Below are 21699 nucleotides of genomic sequence, written 5' to 3' on the forward strand. Positions count from 1 at the left end.
GGAAGAGGTCGCTAGAACTACATTTCCCACGCGAGCCCTTCGCCACGCCGTGTTCCTTGTTTTGATGACGTACGCGCGCACGTTACGTTGCTATTTTTTTGTTGCGTTACCTCAAAGACGGGCCAGCTAATGGAGTCAAGCGGTCAAAGCCAGCGCAAAAACGAGCCTATAGCCGAGGCAGAGGGGATTTTTTATTAAAAAGTTTAACAGCAGATAGATGCTATCTAGACCGCCGTGTCCGCGACGGAATATTTTTACGCAAAATAGTTGATTTATCTGCCTCTGACTCGCCGTATCAACACTAAGGCCTATGTAGCCTATTTTAGCTCCTCGGCTAGCTAGCAAGTGATTTAGCGCCAGCTTCCGCTCAGTGTTTAGTCATTTTTAATGTTTTATTTGTAACGCAGTTGATCTGCTCCGCCAACAACACAGTATTTTTTTTTGCTTTTTTTGTTGTTGTGGCTTTCCCACATCAATGGCGGACCAGGGAGCGGTGGCTATGCAGCAGAATTTGGACAGGTGAGTGTAATGCTAACATGCTAACACGGTAGCTACGTAGCTTTACGTAAAATCACTACGGTTGGTAGAGGAGGATTTAGGGGGTCGGAAGCTAACTGCTTCTTTGTCAAATGTTTCAGACACCTCGTTGACTCAATAACTAATGTCATTTATAGGTTTATACCCACATCTGACTTAAAACCACGTTGGAACATGATGAGCGTTAGCGGCTAACAGTTAGCCTAATGCTTTAATGCTACAGGACGTACTCTGTTATGATGAATTACGTCACTGTCGTTAAGTGACCTTAACATCTGCACACGACTATGCCCACATTAACCTTATCTGTCTGTCTGTCTGTCTGTCTGTCTGTCTGTCTGTCTAAACGTAACATTAACATGAGATATATTTATTAACTTTGCCCTTAAATGAACTAAAGGTCAGAGGAAAAGGCTGCATCTAGTGAGATTTCTGGAAATGTCACGTATATAGTTAACACCATTACGACACGAATGTACAAACATAAGACATTGTATGCTATTTCCTGTGTAAGTTTACTTTAATTCCCCTGGATATGTACTATATAAATATATAGGCCTACACCTGTTCAATGCAATAACCAAAACTTCTTCAGTGACTTCATATGGTGTCTCAATAGTGTGCATGAACAAAGTTATCTTGTCACATGTGTTTGTTAAAGAGAGAGACTCATTTTGAGCAAAGACTAGAATGGAGGTGGTGATGACATATTTAGGAAAAGTTGCGATAAGAAAGGAAGTATGTGCTAGCAATGTGGAGCTATAATCCACTGAATTGCTGGGGGGGAAGCAGAGGAATATCTGAATAAAAACTGCACTGAATTTCCATTTGCACTGAAATTGTACAAGCACATAGAAGCAACAGGAACTCCACCCAGAAACAACAACAACCCAAACAATGAGGCTTGATGACCAATCTCTTTTTGTGTGGTTTTGACACTTAATTGAACACGTTAAGCATCTCGTCATGCTATCAATCTGTCATAGTTGTCCAGTGCCATCGCAAACGCCAGCCTTTGGAAAAGTGTTGCAGTTGCAAGATTTTCCAGCTGACGTGCAAGCTTCAAACACGTCTTCTGACATTGAAATGTCTGACATCAGTCTGCGTAGACGGAAGCTTTGCAGAATGCTTTGCAAACTGCAGATCCCCAGGTTGAACAGTGTCACGGCCACACGGAGGGGGAGGGGGGGATCTGTCGGGACAGGTGGGGGAATTGTTTTGATCTATAAACGCATACAAGTCCTTCTGTCGGTTACTTTTCATCAGGGATGCAAGGCACAATGCAGACACAGCAGCCTAAAATTCATGTCTGAAAAGGTCTGCCCCCCTTTTTTTTATTGTGAGAGCCGGCAACTGACCTCAAGGCAACAAGTTAAATTCAGATTCAGCAAGTCATTATGCTGCCTGTGTTTTGGCTTCCTGGGTTGTTTTGACCAGAGCATCAGTTCCTGCTGTGAACGTTTCCAGTGTTGTTGTTTGTGATGCAGCGTTTTGTTTCATGCTGCGCTACAATGAAATGGTTATTTCACAATGGCAAAGTGCAACGCAGGACTCTGACCCCTAAAAAAACAAAGTCTTCCGCATCAAACCGGCTAGAAGGTATTTCACAAATATTTACAAAGTAGTAGTACTGGAAGTGGTGAAGACAAAGATCAGCTCACCTCAGGGGCTCAAGTGTGTGATGTCATGCTATATCACATCACGCTAGTCAGCTGATGAGGATTGCAGCAACACATCTTTAGTGCATGTTGTGTTCAGCTCATATGAACAGTTGGCTCCGGTTAGCTTGTGTTCATGTGCAGTTTGAATGACTCCGTCATGACTCCCAGATGCACGTAGAGAGGGAGAAATATACTTTGTATTTGCACAATACAGTGTACCCAGGTCTGATCTGCCATTTTGAAACACAAAATAAGCAATGCTGGAGATACAGCAGGAACAGAAAGTTCTTACGTAGGAAGGTCAAGCTGTAGATCACTGGACATGTTTGTTAAAATCTTATTGTGTGTGATTTTTGATCATGTTTAAAAGCTCAAGTCTTTGATCAAATTTAGACAAAAGGGTTATTACTTCCACACCACCAAAATTCAAAACACACAATTTTAACCTTTTAAACTTAATTTAAGTTCAGACGATTATATCTTTATGTGGACAGACACAAATAACAATTCAGTAATGTTTGTACAACATTTGAATTATTAAGACCATTGATTAAAAACGCAAAATGTTGGTTTGAATCTGATCGATTATTTATGTAAATTTACCCCCAGATGGTCTAAAAACGTCTGATTTGAACTAAATTAATGAAATAAGTCAAACATGCAGCATTATATTTTTTATTTTGCTTTGTTTTCAAATCTTTTAGTACCCATCACATGCAGTTCTTACTGATCATAACACAAAACAAGACAGTTAATCCGCCGGATCAAATGCAACATGGGAGTTCTGTCAGGATGGGATTAGGTGTTAAAACATGTCATCTCTGTTTGTGTAATCCGTGTGTAAAATTGTCATATTAAAAAAAGAGCAAGTCACGATATGCAAAGGATTAGCATCTTGTTTTTATTTTATTACACTCGGTAATTCAGTGCCTCGTTTCAAATCTGTGGAGAAGCATAATTGAAGTCCACGTAAGGAATTCAGTAAAACAATCATTATGATTGAATTGGCAGAATGAATTTAGTACTTTGACATACTGATACCACATTCTTCACATGGTTGGAAAAACACACAGTTGATGTGCAAACAAGCACTGGATGTGAATAGATCTAAGAGTCTTGGACATGGATACAGCTCAAACATTTTCCCACAACAGAGCAGGCTAAGATATTTACTCTGTAGGGTTTATGTCCATGTTTGTGTTCACTATTTTAAGTGAAACTAAGCCACGGTGGCTCCCCTCCAAGGCCTTATCATAATGGGTGTTTTGACCAGATCTTTCCTCTCTGGCATGAGTGTTGGTGAGCAGATGCTGCACATCGGTGTGCCGTTTCTCCTCAAAATAGTCGCTGGAATTTGATAGCTTCTGCGGCGTGTACTAAAAAGGCATTTGTGGGCATTTGACGCAGCACTTTCTGTCAATACTGAACTTTGGACTTTGAAACCATTTACCAAGCACATGGTACAGTAGCAGGTGGATAAAAAGCAAACGGGAAGGTGAGCTTTCGTGAAATGTTCCTTTAGCTGTGTGTGTTGCCGGTGTGCGGCAGACGCAATCATCCTGGCGGTGTTAGAGGAGCTGATAGCAGGAAGATGTATGTCATGTCGCCTTGCTTCCAGACGGTTGTGTACCCAGCCTCTATCGCTGACAAACATAAGGCTCCACACGCTCTTATCTGGGCCTGCCACAAGCAGCCAGCTGCCCCTGCAATGCAGTGTTTCACAAATAGATGTGGGGGACACATTTCAATCCAGCCTGACCTTTTTATTGGCTCACACGCAACCTCCTTGTTTAACTCTTTTCTGCTCTGCTTTTGTTGTCCAAATTGCTGACCCTGTTCCTGTCTGTATGAATGGGTATAAAAATATGTGCTGTGTGTGTACGCATAAGGGCTAATAATGAATGACCCCGTAGCCATGAATTGTGGTATGGGGCGTCGGTGTGTACAGGCTCTCTTCGACCCCGAAAAACAGATGTTCAAGTTTGTTAATTACAAAACGTAAGAACGAGAGATCAAAGTTGTAGCCTACTTTTTTTAAGATCACGTTGCAGATGAAAGCTAGAATCAACATAATAGTGTTATTTAGCAGCACCTCTTCTGATCTTCTGGCAGTTTGTTCCAGTTGCATGCAGCATAACAACCACACTGGCTTATTGCCAATGTGGAAGTAATTGAAACACTTCTCTTAATGCGCATGCTTTTAAAAAATATTTACTATTTTCAGTTTCAGTACATTATAGATGCATTTTTGGTTTTCTAGCCTATTGAAACCTGTTGCTTTTAGGGGAATGTTTTAGTTCAGGACAGTGTAATGCAGAAAAGTTATTCGTGTGATGAAAATAATATACCAAAGTTGCTGGTGGGTAAAATGCGACCTCAGTCCCCAACAGGAGGGACAGGAGGTCACCCTTCGCAGTTGGAGTAGTACAGAGATTTGTGTTATTTAAAATAATAATGCACCAAATTGCACCATTATTAAAGATAATAATAATTCCAGATCCCCCATTTGACTACACACCGTTCGCACTCAATCAGGCAAATGTCAGAAAATTCAGGCATAAAGACATCATCCCCCACGTTGAGCCACGTGACTCCAGAGACCTCCATAAAGACATTCGGACACTAATCCTCCACTGGTCATAGTCTTCTTAACTTTGGAAGCCAGCCACTCGTGAGCCAATCAAGGCGTAAACAAGCAACTTTTCACATGATACAAAGGTCACAGTGCCTAGTACTGTAGGTCGTAGAAGTAGGCCGTAACAGAGGTGGGAGGTTTCTGTGTGAGTGGACTCACTAAACAACTCTACTTACTTGTCAATGACTTATAAAGAACATAAACGCACCTCCCTGAATAGTGACTCCTAGTCATTTCCTCCCCCTGTCGTCGACCGATCGTCTTATCGCTTGCTCATTGATCCGTCTGGCACACAAATAGTCATTTTCAAACCTAATTCAATTGCTTCCCATTGTAGCAATCCACAGACAGAAAGGAAACGTCAGGGAATCGACGGGTTAGTCAACAAGAGAAAGATAAATAGAAAATCGTTCATTAATTCAGAAACTGAAGGGAGAAACTATGTGTATCAATGTAAACCAGAGACTGTATGACATATGATGTATTTATGTCTAGATGACCTTATTTGGAGTGTTGATGGAGCAGCTACAATGTTAGCATGGCCTAGCACCCATCCATGCAGACTCTGTTCAGAAAACAAGCATTTTAAAAGTAGTTAGCTTGTTGTTTTGCAGACGGACCTTTTTCTTGATCACCATCATTATGGAGTTATTGCAGCATCTGGTTATTGATATGAAATCAAAGCTAAATGGTTTATTATGGGTTCAACAGGACGCTGTTTAGTTTCCCGGCGTATCTGGGACTTCACAACATGTACAAAGCAGCAACAGTGGTGATTTCAGCCGCGATGGATAAAACATCATCGGTGGCTACATGGAGGTAAACTCCGCCTCCCGCTCCGGCGCGTCCAGAGCGAGTGACGTGAATCAACACAAATGATACCTTCCTTTTACGACAGATTCCGGTACTCCTGTGCCCCTCGCCTTTTGTGCTGAAGAACTTCTAGTTTTCCCACAGTCACATGACCGCTGCTGAGTGAAAGGAGCCTTTGTGGGGGGGGGTTGAGCCTTTTCTTAAAGAACGGGAGCCTGACTTGTGAGACGATGGGAACGTAGCTACGCTGCCACACTCGTCAACTCGTCAATCACACTGCTATCAAGTACTCCTTCAGCGCTCGCCATCATGACCGCCTTCCCCCTGTGGTTGTGTGACATCATCATGACACAGTTCTCTTAGCTTGACTGAAAGGAGCTACAGTTCATCAATGCTGCACATTGTCTTCCTTAAAGGTTTATCAACTGGTGGAAAATAAAAAAGGATAATGCATTTTTGCACGTTTGCCTGACCTTGAAGCTTTCAAAGCAGTCGGTTAGCATAAGGCAAATTAAAGCCCAACTTGAGTTTGCCTGTTTAACATGTAAATAAGTGGCTGAGGTCACCTTGCTTCAGTTCAGGCACCTCGCCATCATCAGATCTCTGGAAGGACATTTTTATGGAGACCTTCCAGACCTTGTTAAGCAGTAACATTGGGATCGTGTCAGGTTGTGGTAGCGTCTGTGAACATTACGTGTCTGTAGGGTTTGGGCTTTCATTTATTTATTTTTTTGTCGCGTGAAAATATGTTGAAAATATGTGTTGCATAATGTCGTGGAGAACATTTTGTGCGTGTGCAGTGCCGGCTTATCTGACCGACTGCTCTGTTAAACGGGGCAGCGACGAGCTGGAGATTAAGGTTTCGCACAGAGGATAGCATTTCGGTGCCGTTATACTATGTCCTGTCATGCTGCGGGGCCGGGTTACAGGGAATAGGAGCCAGCGAATCCAAGGGAGCGCCGGGTTTTGTTCTCCACTGTCGTGCTCCCGTGGAGACATCTGTCCACTGCTCTACTCAACTTCACATCCTCATGTTTTTTTATAGCCGCCTCAGTCTCCTCTTCTTCTTCTTCTTTTTTTTTTAGATGTCAGCCCACGTTCAGGAAACTGCTGTAAGATTCTTCTTATTCGATTTTTTTCCAGCTTTGCAGTGAATAAAGCAAACATGTCAAACGGCTTGTTAATACGGTGCAGGCTCGCATACCTGCAGGAAGCAAAGGGGAGACGGGCGGTTACACCATGAGCTGACAGAAGTGTGAATGGACGGTTAATGTTTCCGTCCAGACTCGGATTCACCGCCCTCCCCTCCCCCATCTCCCAGCCCTTCAGCCCGGCCATGTCACCCGAGCACCTCGACCCTAATGCTCCTCTCCTGCATCGTCATGTTTTATTCAGCGCCGGCGGAGTATTGGAAAATCATCCATCGCAGGCGGGCAGCAACCGGAGCAAATAATCCAAGTTGGCCATCCACAGTCTTTCACAGAAGACTCTACTCCCCCCCGTGGGCCCCGGTAACGGAGCACACCTAGACCTCGGTGTGAGGATGACAGACGGCCACAGATTTGACATCCATTATTCAACTAACGTACATGGTGGTAGTATGGGGAGTCACTGAGCTACCTACTTAATAAAAGAGTTGCTAGAGGTGGTGGCCACCAGGAAAAAAAGTTCACCAACCTGTCACTCTAAAAAGCATTTTGCTTACTATTTTTTTCCCATAAGAAGCAGTTTGTTTGGCTTTTATTGGCTCAATGAGACACGGTCGTTACCACAGCTTATATTGACTCATTTTGAATTTCACACTGATTTCAAGGCAAAATGTGAGTGAAACAGGTGTTGTTTGCACCAAAACGCTGGAGGCAAAAGAAATGGCTGAATATTTACGGTCACAGGCAAGACAGTAAACCTACCAGACATTTTTTCCGTACTTCAAAATGCATTTAAGGGTAATGGCTTTCTGGTGTTCTGGGAATAGGTTCAGCAATTCGAGCTGTAAGTTCATTTCACAGATGGATACTTCTAATTTTCACGACGTCACAAGACACATTTCCTACTTCCTTGTGAGACTGAAAAGGCAACAGGTTTCCTCCATTCCAGGCATACCTTTTTGTTTAAAGCCAGGAAATATGAAACGGTAACCTCGAGATGCATCGTTTCAGTTCAGAGAGCTAAAGCAGAGATACTGGTCTTTCTGCTACCTCTAAACCTGCACCAGGCCCAGTTTTAAACCAACCTAGAGGTAAAAAAAAATCAGTGATGGAATAAACCTTGATACGATGATGATGTATGCAAGCTGTCCCCTGCTTTTTTATGAATATTTTTCCATTTTTATTAACAGAAATGTCTGTAGCCAAATGATTAAATGAACATAATGGCAGCCTGAGAGAAAAAGGGGGGCGGACCATGCATCTCTATTAGTCTGTGTCTCCTCATTGAATTCAAACCAGCGTTTTTATGGGAGGTGTGTGTGCAGACTAATCATTGCTTCATCCATCCAGCGAAATGCCAACTGTTCAAGGTTCAGTGTAATTATAAAATGAGAACCTAAATGTCACACACGGATAGTCGGGTTGTAAAGCCAACCGCCCCCCCTGAACAGTGGATCTCCTAGCAACCAGGTAGTCCCAGGAATAATTTAATGTGAATATGGCTTAAAGGAAACATTGACATTTTGGAACTTTAGTTGGTTATTTTTCTGCATTTCAGCAATTATCACACTGTTGCTACGTTTTCTTTTATATTGGGACCAGTGGAAGCCCCTAGTCATAGTTAAAGAGCTTTGGCTGCAGTAGTCATGACCTGGCGTTGCTGATTTATTTTTTTAAGATACATTATTCAGCTTTAACCTATGACTATTTTCATTAGTACGTAGCAGCTAAAATAAAAATGTCACTGGTCTAGATTCTTGACTCTGCCTCATGCAGTGACACACGGGGGTAGCGAACCTTCCAGCCAGTAGCATGCTGCTGATTAATTATGGAAAAGCAATATAATGTCACAGTCGGAGATGTGCCGCGGTAAGGTCAGGGAGCTTGTATATCAGATTACCCCCAGATTTTGGACCGACATGGAACGGAGGAGGCTGGAGGATGTAGTGTTCACAAAAGGAGTCCCAATTAATTTGGAGGAAGGTACAGCAGACAGGCCCCGAACACACTAATGGCTAGCTTTTCTGTAAGTGAGGAGGCATAACTTTTGAGGAGGTGGACTCCTTCCTGCCTCATTTAAATGGAAGGACATTTTACTCAGAAGGACGTTCACGGTGTGTGGGAGGAGAGGAAGTGTTGGGATATGGTTTGGCTTCAGTCAGCAGGGCATTGGTCTGGAAGTCAAGACTGTAGCTTAAACTAGTGGCAAAGCAAGTGGCCATATCCAGTGAAAAGCAAGAGGGAATGGTAAAAAAGTGTGAACCTTGTTTTGAATATCTTGCGCCAAACGGAAAGTATCGATTTTTGACAAGAAATGGTGTTTGTCATTGTGATCTAAAGGATAATCCCCTGGAAATGCTTGGCCTAGCATCCAGATGGCAGCCCTGTTTGTTTTAGTGAGCGGGGGCATTGAACGCTTCCTGCCGAGCTGTCAGATGTGCTTGACAAGCAGACGGCAGAGCAGCTTGTTTTTGGCTGTAGGGGGAACGTATTGATCCGGGTTGAGTTCATGCAGGGAGTCGGTCACCGGTCCAGAGAGTGTGTTTTTGTGCGTCAGCCATTTGATCCGGAGTTATTTCAGAGACTTTGACCACTTCCTCCCATCGTCGTTCCCCTTTTAAATGGTGGAAAATGACTGATGCTTTTCTCAGGAAGAACCCTACAAAAGAACTCTGAATCAAGTGACTTTGTGTCGCTGACAATCATAATGGTTATATTAGTCTTGCTTTCTCTCATCCAGACACAAATAAATAAATGTTCATACACAGTTTAAAAAAAAAAACATCACAAAAACAACAGATAACTGACAGTATTTAATTAGAAATCAGAACCATGGACAGCTTCAGGAGACTTCTCTGGTTGCAAAATTAAGTCTGATTACATGGAAGTCAATTAGAAAATGACCCTAATTCTCTCTTGATTTATTATCTCAGTAAAGTGAGTAAGTAATGTGAGTTTATGGTCTCAATCTCTAGTTTCAAGTCTTCTTCAATCCAGCATGATGTTCATTTAGTACATTATGGTCCATTTAGAGTCCACCAGACCAGAAAGCAGGGGATGCTTTAGGGAGCAGCGGCAAAGTAGTCTGCTGTGTGTGTAGTTCCATTAGCCGTTGGCCAAACACGCCGTCCAAAACACTTAAAGTGAGCAAATTGTTTCCTGCCATAGACCCACAGTCTCTGGTCTCTGGCTGCTGGAGCAGCAGCGTTGGGTTGGTGGGGCCCTACCACTCGGGGAGGGGGGTGTTACGGTTACGAGTCGGCAGGCTGTCAATGGCAGCATAAAACAGCCAGTAAAAGGTGGGGTTTTTTGAGAACCTGTGAGTCACCGCAAACCACGAGAGCTCCTCGAGCATGCAGGCACAACCGGCAACCGCCGGCCACAATATATATATTATGCAGTTGTGTTGCAACAGAATGCAAGATTAAACCGCGGACAAACAGAGCTGCACACTCGGTCACGCTCACACACACACACACACACACACTAGACGCTGCACGACTCTCCTGGCAGAGAAAGTAATTGTGCAAATATGCACAAAGCATCGCACAAAAGCAACCCGTGAGCCGTGATGCATGAAAACCACCCGGCACATGTCCCAATCAATCGTGTTACACACAGCGACGGAAGATAACGTCAGACCAGGGCAGAGCTCATACATCTGATTTTTATATATTTTGTATAACACATATACTTAATGAATTGTCATCCCACCTGTGTGTGTCTGTAGGAGCTGCTGGGTGTGCTTCGCCACAGACGAGGACGACCGAACGGCGGAGTGGGTGCGCCCGTGTCGCTGCCGCGGCTCCACCAAGTGGGTTCACCAGGCCTGCCTGCAGCGCTGGGTGGACGAGAAGCAGCGGGGCAACAGCACGGCACGCGTGGCCTGCCCACAATGCAACGCAGAGTACCTCATCGTCTTCCCCAAACTGGGTGGGTGTACATCCCATGTGATAAAACTAACTTTCTTTTTTGGCTTCATAACTCCACAGCAAGGTGTCTGTGCTGTAGAAGTCATAGAATCATTTTTAATTATTATTATGGGGACAAATATTCCTTCAGTTATATTTTTCCACGGTCAAATGTTTTTTGTTTTGTTTTTAATCATATTTTGATGATTAATTGGGAAAATATCGTAAATCGCAATTATTTTTGGTCCGAATAACCGTGACATGATATTTTCATATTGTCACATGCCTAGCCCGGACCGTCAGCCGTTGAGTTGAATTGTGGGTAATGTAGGCTCCATGTGTTGACATGGAAGCACTGTGACTGGCAGTGTGAAAAAGATGGCCTCTCTGCTGGTCGGGCACAAAGATGGAGCACAGAGATCTGAGAAACTGCCAAAAAAGTTTCCATCTCGTAATTCTGGATTCGACTTATTGTGCTGTCAAAATGTCACAATGGCTCATTTTCCCCACCCGTTGTCAACGCCGAAGCTGCACTAGAGAGCACATTTCCATCCAGACTGCCCGCCCTCTTAATAGTCGCCGCCTGCAACCCCAGCCCGAAGCTCCGAGGGCCGGTCGGTTTGTCTTGCCTGAGTGCATGTTTATTTACTCCGGAGCCAGCGACGGTTCTGGTGGTGATTTGGGTAAATATTTCCTTTCAGCCTGACGAGGAACAGAAGGGTGCTTGCTTGTTATACGACCCCCGGCATCTGGTGATTTTGACCAGCAGCAGATTTAGAGAAGCGGCTGCCTCGATTATCCTGACGCGTCAGAGTGACGAGGTCCTCAATTGTTCCCAAACACCGGCTATGACTCATTTGGAGAACATACACGCCACGCACGACGACCATTTAACCAGAACAGCCTCACTTTTCCATCTCTGTGCACAGCATTTTTATATTCTAGGTAGTTTTATAACTTTTTGTTGTTGAAGTTCTACAGCTGAACGCCCCAAAAACCCTGAACCCCTAAGGTTAATAGTGCACAGTTGTCACTGGATTACCCATCAGCCACTGGGTTACTGCCAGTTGAATCTCAAAGGGAGAGAAGTTGCAATTTGAGACAGTAGCTGGCCCCAAGACAATGCTAGTCTGCAGGAGGCCTGGCTCCGGCTGGTAAACAGGTTCATGTATATTTATAGGGGCCGAGGCTGTGCTGTCAGTCACTTCGCCGCTATAATCAGAAGGTTCGGCTCAGCTTCTTTTTTAAACGCTTACTGGTCCTCGCTGAATAACCAGATGAGTTTCCATATCACCGTCTGACAGCCGATTATTGGCACACGCATGTGTCCTTTCCTTTATGTATTTATGGGCACGTTAATATGCTCACATGACCGTTAATCAATCCATAAATGCAGGAAAAAATAATAACATCCAGTAAAGCAGTCAGCTGCTCTGAAAGAACCATATGATGAGAATAAGTGGGTCAGCAGTGTAAACAACCTTAGGTGTCCATTACTTTACCTGTTGCTTACAAATTCATCAATGTATAGCGAGGGAAAAAGGGGGAAGCGCATGTGTATTGATTTACTGAATCGAATTAGGTGAAGCCGTGCCTGACTGGTTGCTAAGCAACACAATAATGGGAAGTCTACTTGAGGCTGTATTAAAACAAATCTCCCCGTCGGGGGGATACGCTGGATATTTCTGTACCTCGTCCTCCCACCGTTTGTGTGTGTTTTTATTTATCTAAACCGATTACAAGCAAAGACCTTCTGTTTTTTTGTGTTCTTGTTTTTAAGTCATTTGTCGGTTAATATTCAAACTCAAGCTAAATCGAATGCAAATCTATTTGAGTTCAGTCCAGAAGAACTCATCTGACTTTTCTTCATGTTTGTGCTAGTCTCACTCACATGCTCCGGCTTTGAAAGGCATGAATCGAATCTCTTGTTTTCACGCGGCGGCTCTTTGAAGTCGTGATTATGACACATCACGCCAGTGTTTTCTCAGTGCGACACATCGTCATGTTATTCTTAGCCAGCTCTTCTTTTTAGAACGGCGAGGATTTCATCCTCAAGCTTATCGGCTCCCCTGATCCTCACGCTTGCGTTTGTTCCTTATTGTCATGGGCATCACGATGGATGGGCCAGTGGTTTATTTTGAAAGGGAACTTCCTCTTTACTGTGGCTGATCAGCTGAGTGATACAGCAGTGTTCGGCCTTTTTTATGCAAGCACCAGTGTTTCCAATTGCTCATTGTACCAAAGCACTGACGTGACAACGTGCATTATCTACGGTGTCGGAGTAACTCAGGAATCCTGTGGTTTGTCTCTAACGTTTCTCAGACTTGGGAGGTCTAAAATGTTTTGGGAATTACTTTCAAAAACTCCAAATGTTCTTCTTTTTTAGTCTCAGGATATTTTTGTGAATATGTTCCCAGATACACACAGGTCGTGGGTTAATGTACAGGTACGCTGATTGATCAATAAGCTGTTTTTTGTGCACCTTTTGAACGCTTCGGTTATTGACAACTTGTTTTGCTCCTTATCACCATGACAACTATTTGAAGCCGTGCGTGGTTACTGTATCTAACCTACCACTTACTGCAGCAGGTAACGGCCTGATTTATTCTGTTTCTATTAGGTGCTACAAGCAGCGGTTGATTATATGCACGGAGCCTGTTGAGTTTACCCGGGGGGGTTAGGGGGGGCTCTTCATCCACAGGGTGAAAGTGTCTTTTTCCTAATCCCATTAGCAAGTGTCAGACAGCAAGTGAGCCGGGCAGAAATGCTGGATTTATCTGGGAGAGAGCGAGGGGTGGGGGGGTGAAACTGGGTCACGACGGGAGGAGCTGACGGAGCAGAGAAGGAGGCGAGTGGAGCAACGGCGCCGCCCTGCCGATGAATCCGTGACATCACGGCTGTCCCCCCCACAGTGTTTCCATGTCACTTAAACGTCACGTCGTCAGGTCTGTGACGGTGACATTCACTCGCAGACAGGATGTGCCGTTTCATGTCCAGTGATGAAACATTTTAGCATGATTTTAAAAATATAATTTGATCATGGTGAATTTATATTATCGTCACATTATATTGTGGTGAGAAATAGCCTCATTTAGAAAAAATTTAATAAAATGATTTTATCATTTTATTTAATATTATTTAGTAGTTTAATAGTTTATTTAATACTAAAAAAGGATCTGTGACGCAATAAAAATGTTTCTTAACAAAAATATAAAGAGATACTAGTATGTTTAATTGCCATTTTAAGAGACTTATCATTTATAATTCTGTCCAGAATAAACGTGACATTTCATTTCCATATCGCCTTATGCCACGTGGTGTCAGCCTCTGGCAAATTTGCATTTGTAAAGCATTTAAAGTCGTTACTTGGATTACCACATAGGCGGGGTTTACCACAAAATCTTCACTTTAATTCACGTTTTTTGACGTACATCTTCCAGCAATCCGCACCGTCTCCTGCGTTCAGTAGTTATGCAAGCATACGGCCGTTTATAGAGGATAAATGCTCCTCGTTTCGTGCTTGATGAATATTAACCAACAAACGCAGAAAAGTAAATCCCCTCCATCTCTTAGCTGGGGTTTTATTAGTGCTGTCTGAGGAGTTCCTAGTGCGCTTCAAAGTGAGCAGCAGCGGGACAGCGTTGTCTGTTTTGCTGCATCATTGCTGCAGTGTTCCTTTCCCATGTTTTATTATAGTTATACAGACAAAACACAAGCTTTTTTTTTATAGTTGTGATTTAATGGTACATATGGCCAACTGCTCCTTGTGTATCAAGTGTTGTGTAAACTTTAAAGATGCATATTGTTCCTGGCGTGGCTTCACAAACCTTTAATTAGCCCTCCAGAATAATAGCAATTTCACAGCTTGGTGACAACAGTGAGGTGATTTCTATTTGTGGGGATGGAGGTAAAGCTGCAGACAGGTAGACGGGGATCACACTGCTTATTTTCTCAGGGTTGCTGCCGAGGCCGGCTCATTTCTACAGGCTTGACGGGCATTACTGTTGCCTCAACCACGGCTCACCTTTATTATTAAACCACATTTTTGATTTTTTCCACTGGCGTGTGGCGTCAGGAGATAGCGGCCCACGAAGAGTAGGGTTAGCTATACGCTGTCGTGGCCCACGTTCCCACCGACACCTGCTGCAGAGCCGGAGCGAGCCATCATGCTAATTTGACCGGAAATATAACTCCGAGGACGCCGTGTCCTTGCGTCGCCTATTTTAGAGAGAGTAAACAAGCCAGCTGGAACGGCGTGCCCACGACTGAGGAATTGCCCTTCCCCCCCTCTCTCCTTCACTTCCCCCACCTTCTTTCTTTTTAATTATCTTAATTATGGAATCTGCTGCCAGAGTAGAAGGGAGTTCAGCTCTCCGGAAGAGATTCCAACGGTGTCATCAAAAATATGCCGATTTTTAATGTAAAAAAAAAGGTGTCATAAAAGGGAGCCCTGGAAAGCATCAAAAAGGCTGGCAGTGGACGGGAGAGAGATCCTGTGTTTATAACGGCTTAAGAAATAAAAGCATGCGATTTCCTCTGCATGTTAAAGTCGCCTTTAAAAGTCCCCACCGCTTCTCGCTTTGCTCCCAAACCGAGCCGCCGTCCAAAGAGACGGTTCTTCACCTGCTTGAAATGCAGCGCAGACGTTCACACTCAAAGCGACTATAGAGCTCAGAAATAGGTGCACGGCCACAGTGGATGGATTGTGCAACAACTTGCAGCAAAGTGCTTCTGGGTAACAGCCGGTTACGGTGGCCTGACTGTACCAACAGCTTAATAAAGTCTGTCTTATGTCCCGGCTGTAAACACATATGTGGATATTTTGGGGTTATGACACTTATTTTAGAAAGCCGCTGCTCTTTTTTTACACTTTGGTGTGTAAATGCTGTCGTTACAGTTCTGTGTGATTCCCTTTGAAGGCTCATCAAATCTGTCCACGTCTTAAGACTTGGAGATGGACCGTCATTTCACTGAAGTGGCGGAAGCTCTTTACTTGCTGGACACCATCCTTGTAGTGTAAGATAATATATTTATCAATCTGCTGCTGACAACCTCCCGAGGGGAAAGTGTTCTTGAACCGAGGATTGATGACTCAGCGCTGTTTTGAGGCCACTTCACGCTTTAAACGTGTGGAAATGACGGCGTTGTTGTAAAGCCTGTTGAAATGACATTTGAACCACTTTGCTGTTGAATATTTTTGCTTTCGCTTGTTGTATTGAAGCCCATAACAACCTGGCTTTTTTGGTATATAAATTGAAAATAACCATGTTATAAGTAAGTAACAATAAAAGTTGACATCCTTATTTATTGGGAAACATGTAAGACTTGGAGGATTTCCTCACACGGTGTCCATTCGGCTGTTTTTAAAGAGTTTGGGTCGGAGCAAAGAATGGATTTAACCATTTTTTTTATACTGCTTGTAACCTCAAACCGTTGCTTGTCCCGGTGTGTTAAGTCTGCTTGTAAAGGCAGTAAGCTGTAAAGGTTTTTCACCACTCATAGAGCAACATAGCTCTCTACAGCTGATACGATCTCCCCGTGACAGTTACTGATTCCAGCTGATGAATCGGACGTCGCTGCTTCTGTCCGTCACTGAAATCAAGGATTCGCTGAGTCAAAAATAACTCAAGAATTTAGAGCAGAAAGCTTGACGGGTGTATTTAGCAATTGGTCGCTTACAGAAATACCCAGACTGCTCCGTGTTGTGGAGCTAAGCCGGCAGCCAGTTTACAGAGTCGCACTGCAACACATGGAGGCCCAGTGTGTAGCAACCCCACCCCGCTCTCCTCCTCCTCCTCCTCCTCCCGACTCCTGGGCTAGTTATTAATTGGATATGGACGGGTCTGTGAGTGAGGAAATCAGGTTGCCTTCCTGTAAATATTGCATGATTTCCCTCGAGTCAGCCTGGAATGCCAGAGAGGAGACGGCACCAGAGACCTTTGTTTCTGCTCCTGATGTCAGACAGGATCTTAGGTTTGCTTTGAAGGCATGTTTGGACTTCAGATAAATCCTCGTTACATGTTTGTGAAGATGCAGCCCGTTGAGGCTGAGAAGCTCCTCCCTGTCTGTCAATAAAAGGAGGAGGTGTGCACCACAGCTGACCTGCTCTTTCACTTTCACACGACTGCATTCTGGGGCTTTTTGTTGCTCTGGAACGCCGTCTGACCACATAATAGTTATTTTAGTGAGTTTCCCCGTGTCCTCGGTTCTTAACGGAAAGTAAAGTTTATGGTTGCAGGTCATCAGTGTGTGACTTTACCTGCCAGCTCAACGTTTACATGTAGGATTGGCTGGAGCCTCTTTTTGGAGATGAATAAGATGTTCATCTCGTTGGCTTTGTAGCACAAATGTGTTTTGAATGTTTGCCAGTGACGGGATGTTTCATGTGAGGATTAACATAAATCTTTTTACACGATTCACCAGCATTAAATTTAAAAAGAAGAGTGAATTAAATAAAAATTCAATCAAACTGCAGACTGACTACATACAAAACTATCTCCAAGGTTTGTGTTAGCGTCGTGCCAGCGTCCCGGTTGGCACTAAGCCCACAATGCAGCGACGGTGCCCTTGCAAAAATACCTTGTGGGGATAGCGGAGAGGAGAGAGGGGCGTTCAGTTTAACCAATAGACAGGCTTATACACACAATCTACATCCTGTGAGCCAGACTAGTCATGTATAGAAAAAAAGGGCACACAGGTTATGAATGTAGCTGTTCATGTCAAACTCTGCAGAGCTGGAGCTCTAAACCGGCCTCTTCGCGGCCCCCAGGAAGTCCCAGACCAGCTTCTACACTCGAAAATGTCCGTCTCGGTCGAAATTCTTATAAAAAAACAAATTATAGGGATGTATATGAAGATTGTTGACGGCTCGTGTGTAGTTACTGATATCAAAGGTCCTTTATCATCCGGGTTATGCAGTGAGAAGAGCTTCATGTGTACAAGTTGGCCTCACTCTGACCCGTTGTCCTGGTCCAGGTCCCGTGGTCTACGTGCTGGATCTGGCCGACCGGCTCATCTCGAAGGCCGGCCCCTTCGCCGCTGCCGGCATCATGGTCGGCTCCATCTACTGGACGGCAGTTACCTACGGAGCCGTCACCGTCATGCAGGTGGGACCAGTGAGCAAGCATGATATGTGGGGATGATATGTGATATGTGGGGATGGGACGCTGAAGTTTCACAATTTTTTCATCGTGAATATTTAAAAAAAATTACTGCCAATTTTATTATGTAATAAAAAAATATTTATTTATCGTTTAGATGCAGGGTTACCTTACAATTTATGATTACCATATTTAAAATGATTTGTTTTTCAATAAAATGGATGTTTCTCTGTGATACTATAGACATTGCTCTTTTCTGTTTTAGTGCTATTTTAAGTATATTTTGATAATTATTTTAATAATATTTGCATAATTGTGGCATGAAATGTTCATATATAGTATTTAAAGCGGTTACTTGTATCGTGCCATGCCTGATATTATGTCTGTTCCATTGAGTTTAACTCTGACGCTGCAGAATTAAATCATTGTGTGCTCAAAAGCGGTTTTGCAACATGTGCATGCATTTCTATTCTGACGTTATCCGTTTAGCAAAAAACTGTATGTATGCATGTGTTCCTGCACCCTGACGGCCCCGTCTGCTCTCCAGGTGGTGGGCCATAAGGAGGGCCTGGACGTCATGGAGCGGGCCGACCCTCTGTTCCTGCTCATCGGCCTGCCCACCATCCCTGTCATGCTGATCCTCGGCAAGATGATCCGCTGGGAGGACTACGTCCTCCGCCTGTGGAGGAAGTACTCCAACAAGCTGCAGATCCTCAACAGCATCTTCCCAGGTCAGGACACTCCACAACGTGTCTTTGTGCTGTTTCTGCTTTCACGACGAGTTGATGTGGAAGCTGCAGATACATTTGTATTCAGCCACGATGTGCTAATGCAGCAGGAGAGCGAGGCCTCCACCGCTGGAGACTATGATAAATTAATAAGATGCAAATTCAAGTTCAAAGGAGCAGTTTTTCATAAAATACGGTAGCGTCAAAACGTCCTGACAATGAGTTAAAATGACCATCACCTCGAATGATACAAACCAGTGAAGTGAAGCCAAAGCTGAAGTGCCTTAGATCTGCATTCTCTCTGCTGGCCACCAGGGGGCGACTCCTCTCTGGTTGTATAGAAGTCTTATGAGAAAATGGTCCTACTTCTCTCTGCTGGCCACCAGGGGGCGACTCCTCTCTGGTTGTATAGAAGTCTTATGAGAAAATGGTCCTACTTCTCTCTGCTGGCCACCAGGGGGCGACTCCTCTCTGGTTGTATAGAAGTCTTATGAGAAAATGGTCCTACTTCTCTCTGCTGGCCACCAGGGGGCGACTCCTCTCTGGTTGTATAGAAGTCTATGAGAAAATGGTCCTACTTCTCTCTGCTGGCCACCAGGGGGCGACTCCTCTCTGGTTGTATAGAAGTCTATGAGAAAATGGTCCTACTTCTCTCTGCTGGCCACCAGGGGGCGACTCCTCTCTGGTTGTATAGAAGTCTATGAGAAAATGGTCCTACTTCTCTCTGCTGGCCACCAGGGGGCGACTCCTCTCTGGTTGTATAGAAGTCTATGAGAAAATGGTCCTACTTCTCTCTGCTGGCCACCAGGGGGCGACTCCTCTCTGGTTGTATAGAAGTCTATGAGAAAATGGTCCTACTTCTCTCTTGATGTATTATCTCAGTAAACATTGTAAACATGAGTTTATGGTCTCAATCTCTAGTTTCAAGTCTTCTTCAATGCAGCATGATGTTCATTTAGTACATTATGGTCCATTTAGAGTCCACCAGACCAGAAAGCAGGGGATGCTTTAGGGGGCGGGGCTTACCTGCTGATTGACAGGTCACTACCACAATGCAGTTAGCTCCTAAGATGACTTCATGTATGTTTCAACCGGCCCCTCCCCCCCCCCTCCTCCACCAGCTGAGTCTCCGTGCATCTCTGCAGGGATCGGATGCCCGGTTCCCCGCATCCCGGCAGAGGCCAGCCCTTTAGCGGACCACGTGTCGGCCACGCGGATCCTGTGCGGCGCTCTGGTCTTCCCCACCATCGCCACCATCGTGGGGAAGCTCATGTTCAGCAGTGTCAACTCCAACCTGCAGAGGACCATCCTGGTGGGTACAACCGGAGCCGCCTCCCACTTCCAACTCCAGGAAACAGAAATTTTATTTATTTATTTTATATATATAATTTTTTTTAAATTTTTTATAAAATGATAAATAAAATGGAAAATCCATTCAATAAAAAAATTGAATGGGGGGAAAAAAAAGAAGTTTGCTACAGGTAAGCTTGATTCCACTTCCTGGCTCCTCCCACTAAGCCGTGTTGTTGTTGTTGTTTTCCTCCAGGGAGGCATCGCCTTCGTTGCCATCAAGGGGGCGTTCAAGGTCTACTTCAAACAGCAGCAGTACCTGAGGCAAGCCCACCGGAAGATCCTCAACTTCCCCGAGCAGGAGGAGGCCTGAGGAGGCGGCAGCTGCCGTCCTGACGTGGGACAGCAGGTCGAAGCACACGCCCCCTCCGCCGCCGCCGGGGGAGGAGGAGGAGGGGGAGGGGTGAGACTCGGAGCCGGAACTGCTGGTGAATCGGACGTTGGTCATTGTAAACCTCACCCCCCCTCTGGAAGAACTCATCCTGCAAGGATCCCCTCCACCTCCTCCACCACACGTGTTTTTTTTTTTTTTACTTTTGACGCTTTCGTAAAGCGAACGAGACTCGCTGTGGCCGTCGGACGGACTCGCTAACAACCACGTAACTAACACTTATTGTAATTTACTGTATTTTAAAACATTAAAGACAAATATGCGGGGCATGTGTAATTATAAAGGTTTATAATAATATTAATAAATGATTGTTTTATAATGTTTATTTTGCAGATTTCAAATAAAGAAGCCCCCCCTCTCTGCCAATGTTAGGGATTTAAGTTGAAGGAGGATTAAAAGTGTAGAATGTATTAATGATGATAATAAAATGTGTTCTGAATCCGGATCCCGTCACAGCTGTTCAGGGTTTAAACATACGACCACCACGGGAACCTTCACACCCTCCTTCTTCTTCTTTTGGTTGGTTGTTTGTTGTTCACATGCCTTGGCAGTGTTTACATTCATTTTAAAAACGCTGTTAACGTGATGCGTTCAAGGCTTCACGTCCATCACGGCATCCGGGTTTTGGGCGTCTCCGCCAGACGAGAGGACGACCGAGTGTGCAGATGGTCTGGAAGGTTCAGGTGAACCTTCGCGTGGCGTTCAATGCAGTACTTTTTTACTGGGAAATGTGAACACTTCTTTCTTTTAAGCTATGATTCCACTTCTTTTTTGATGATCGAGTGAGAACTGGAACTCAGGTCGGAGTGAAACTCAGACTTTTGGTTCATAACAAGGAGTCAAAACTATTGGGGGAGTTTAAATTTTAAAACAAAATAACTAAAAGCCATATTTTCTAACGACTTGCAATTTATTTTCCCAGGTTTTCTTTATTTTAATTTTATTTTTTATCTCTCCTGCACCTCAATTGCCAAACAATAAAAGTATTTTTCAAGTGTAATTTGTGTCCTTCAGTAGAAATTAATACAATGTCTATAATAAAAGGGGACATCATTTTCATTGCAAAATTTAAGTTATATTCCTTCAAAATAAGAGTATTGAAGGAGTGATGGAAAGAAATCTCAAAACCTGGGAAAATAAAATGCTGTGTGAGACTGAAAATATGTCTTTTTATTTCAACGAACAAAGCACGACTTTATTTTGAAAGGGTTTTGCTTCAACTCACCGGGAGCAACTTGGTTTCATGAGGCAGTTTAGCAGAGAATTCTCACAAAGGGAGCCGGGAAACATCGGTACGCAACTTCCTGTGACCCCCCCCCCTTACAGATGTTGCGTCTGACTTTTAGAGTTATTGTATTCGTTCTGTGAATAAATGTATTTTTCCAACGTCGAAGTGCACGTGTTGAGCTTGTGTGGAGGGAAGTG

At 44.1% G+C, this 21699-nt stretch overlaps 1 protein-coding gene across 2 annotated transcripts; it reads left to right on the forward strand.

Annotated features, from left to right (window-relative positions):
- Positions 1–113: 113 nt before the first annotated feature.
- marchf5 (membrane-associated ring finger (C3HC4) 5) lies at positions 114–21661 on the forward strand. Of its 2 annotated transcripts, none has more exons than XM_084021971.1 (6): positions 114–519; positions 10525–10727; positions 17681–17811; positions 18353–18536; positions 19655–19845; positions 20080–21661. In XM_084021971.1, exons 1-6 carry the CDS (start codon positions 476–478, stop codon positions 20194–20196), a joined length of 870 nt encoding a protein of 289 aa, XP_083878097.1. In that variant the 5' UTR covers positions 114–475; the 3' UTR covers positions 20197–21661. The 2 variants fall into 2 exon arrangements, with proteins under 2 accessions (XP_083878097.1, XP_083878098.1); XM_084021972.1 differs by having other exon boundaries at positions 116–519; positions 19679–19845.
- The last annotated feature ends 38 nt before the right edge of the window (positions 21662–21699 follow it).

Source organism: Eutrigla gurnardus (genome assembly GCF_963514095.1).
Source record: "Eutrigla gurnardus genome assembly, chromosome: 11".
NCBI lineage: Eukaryota > Metazoa > Chordata > Actinopteri > Perciformes > Triglidae > Eutrigla > Eutrigla gurnardus.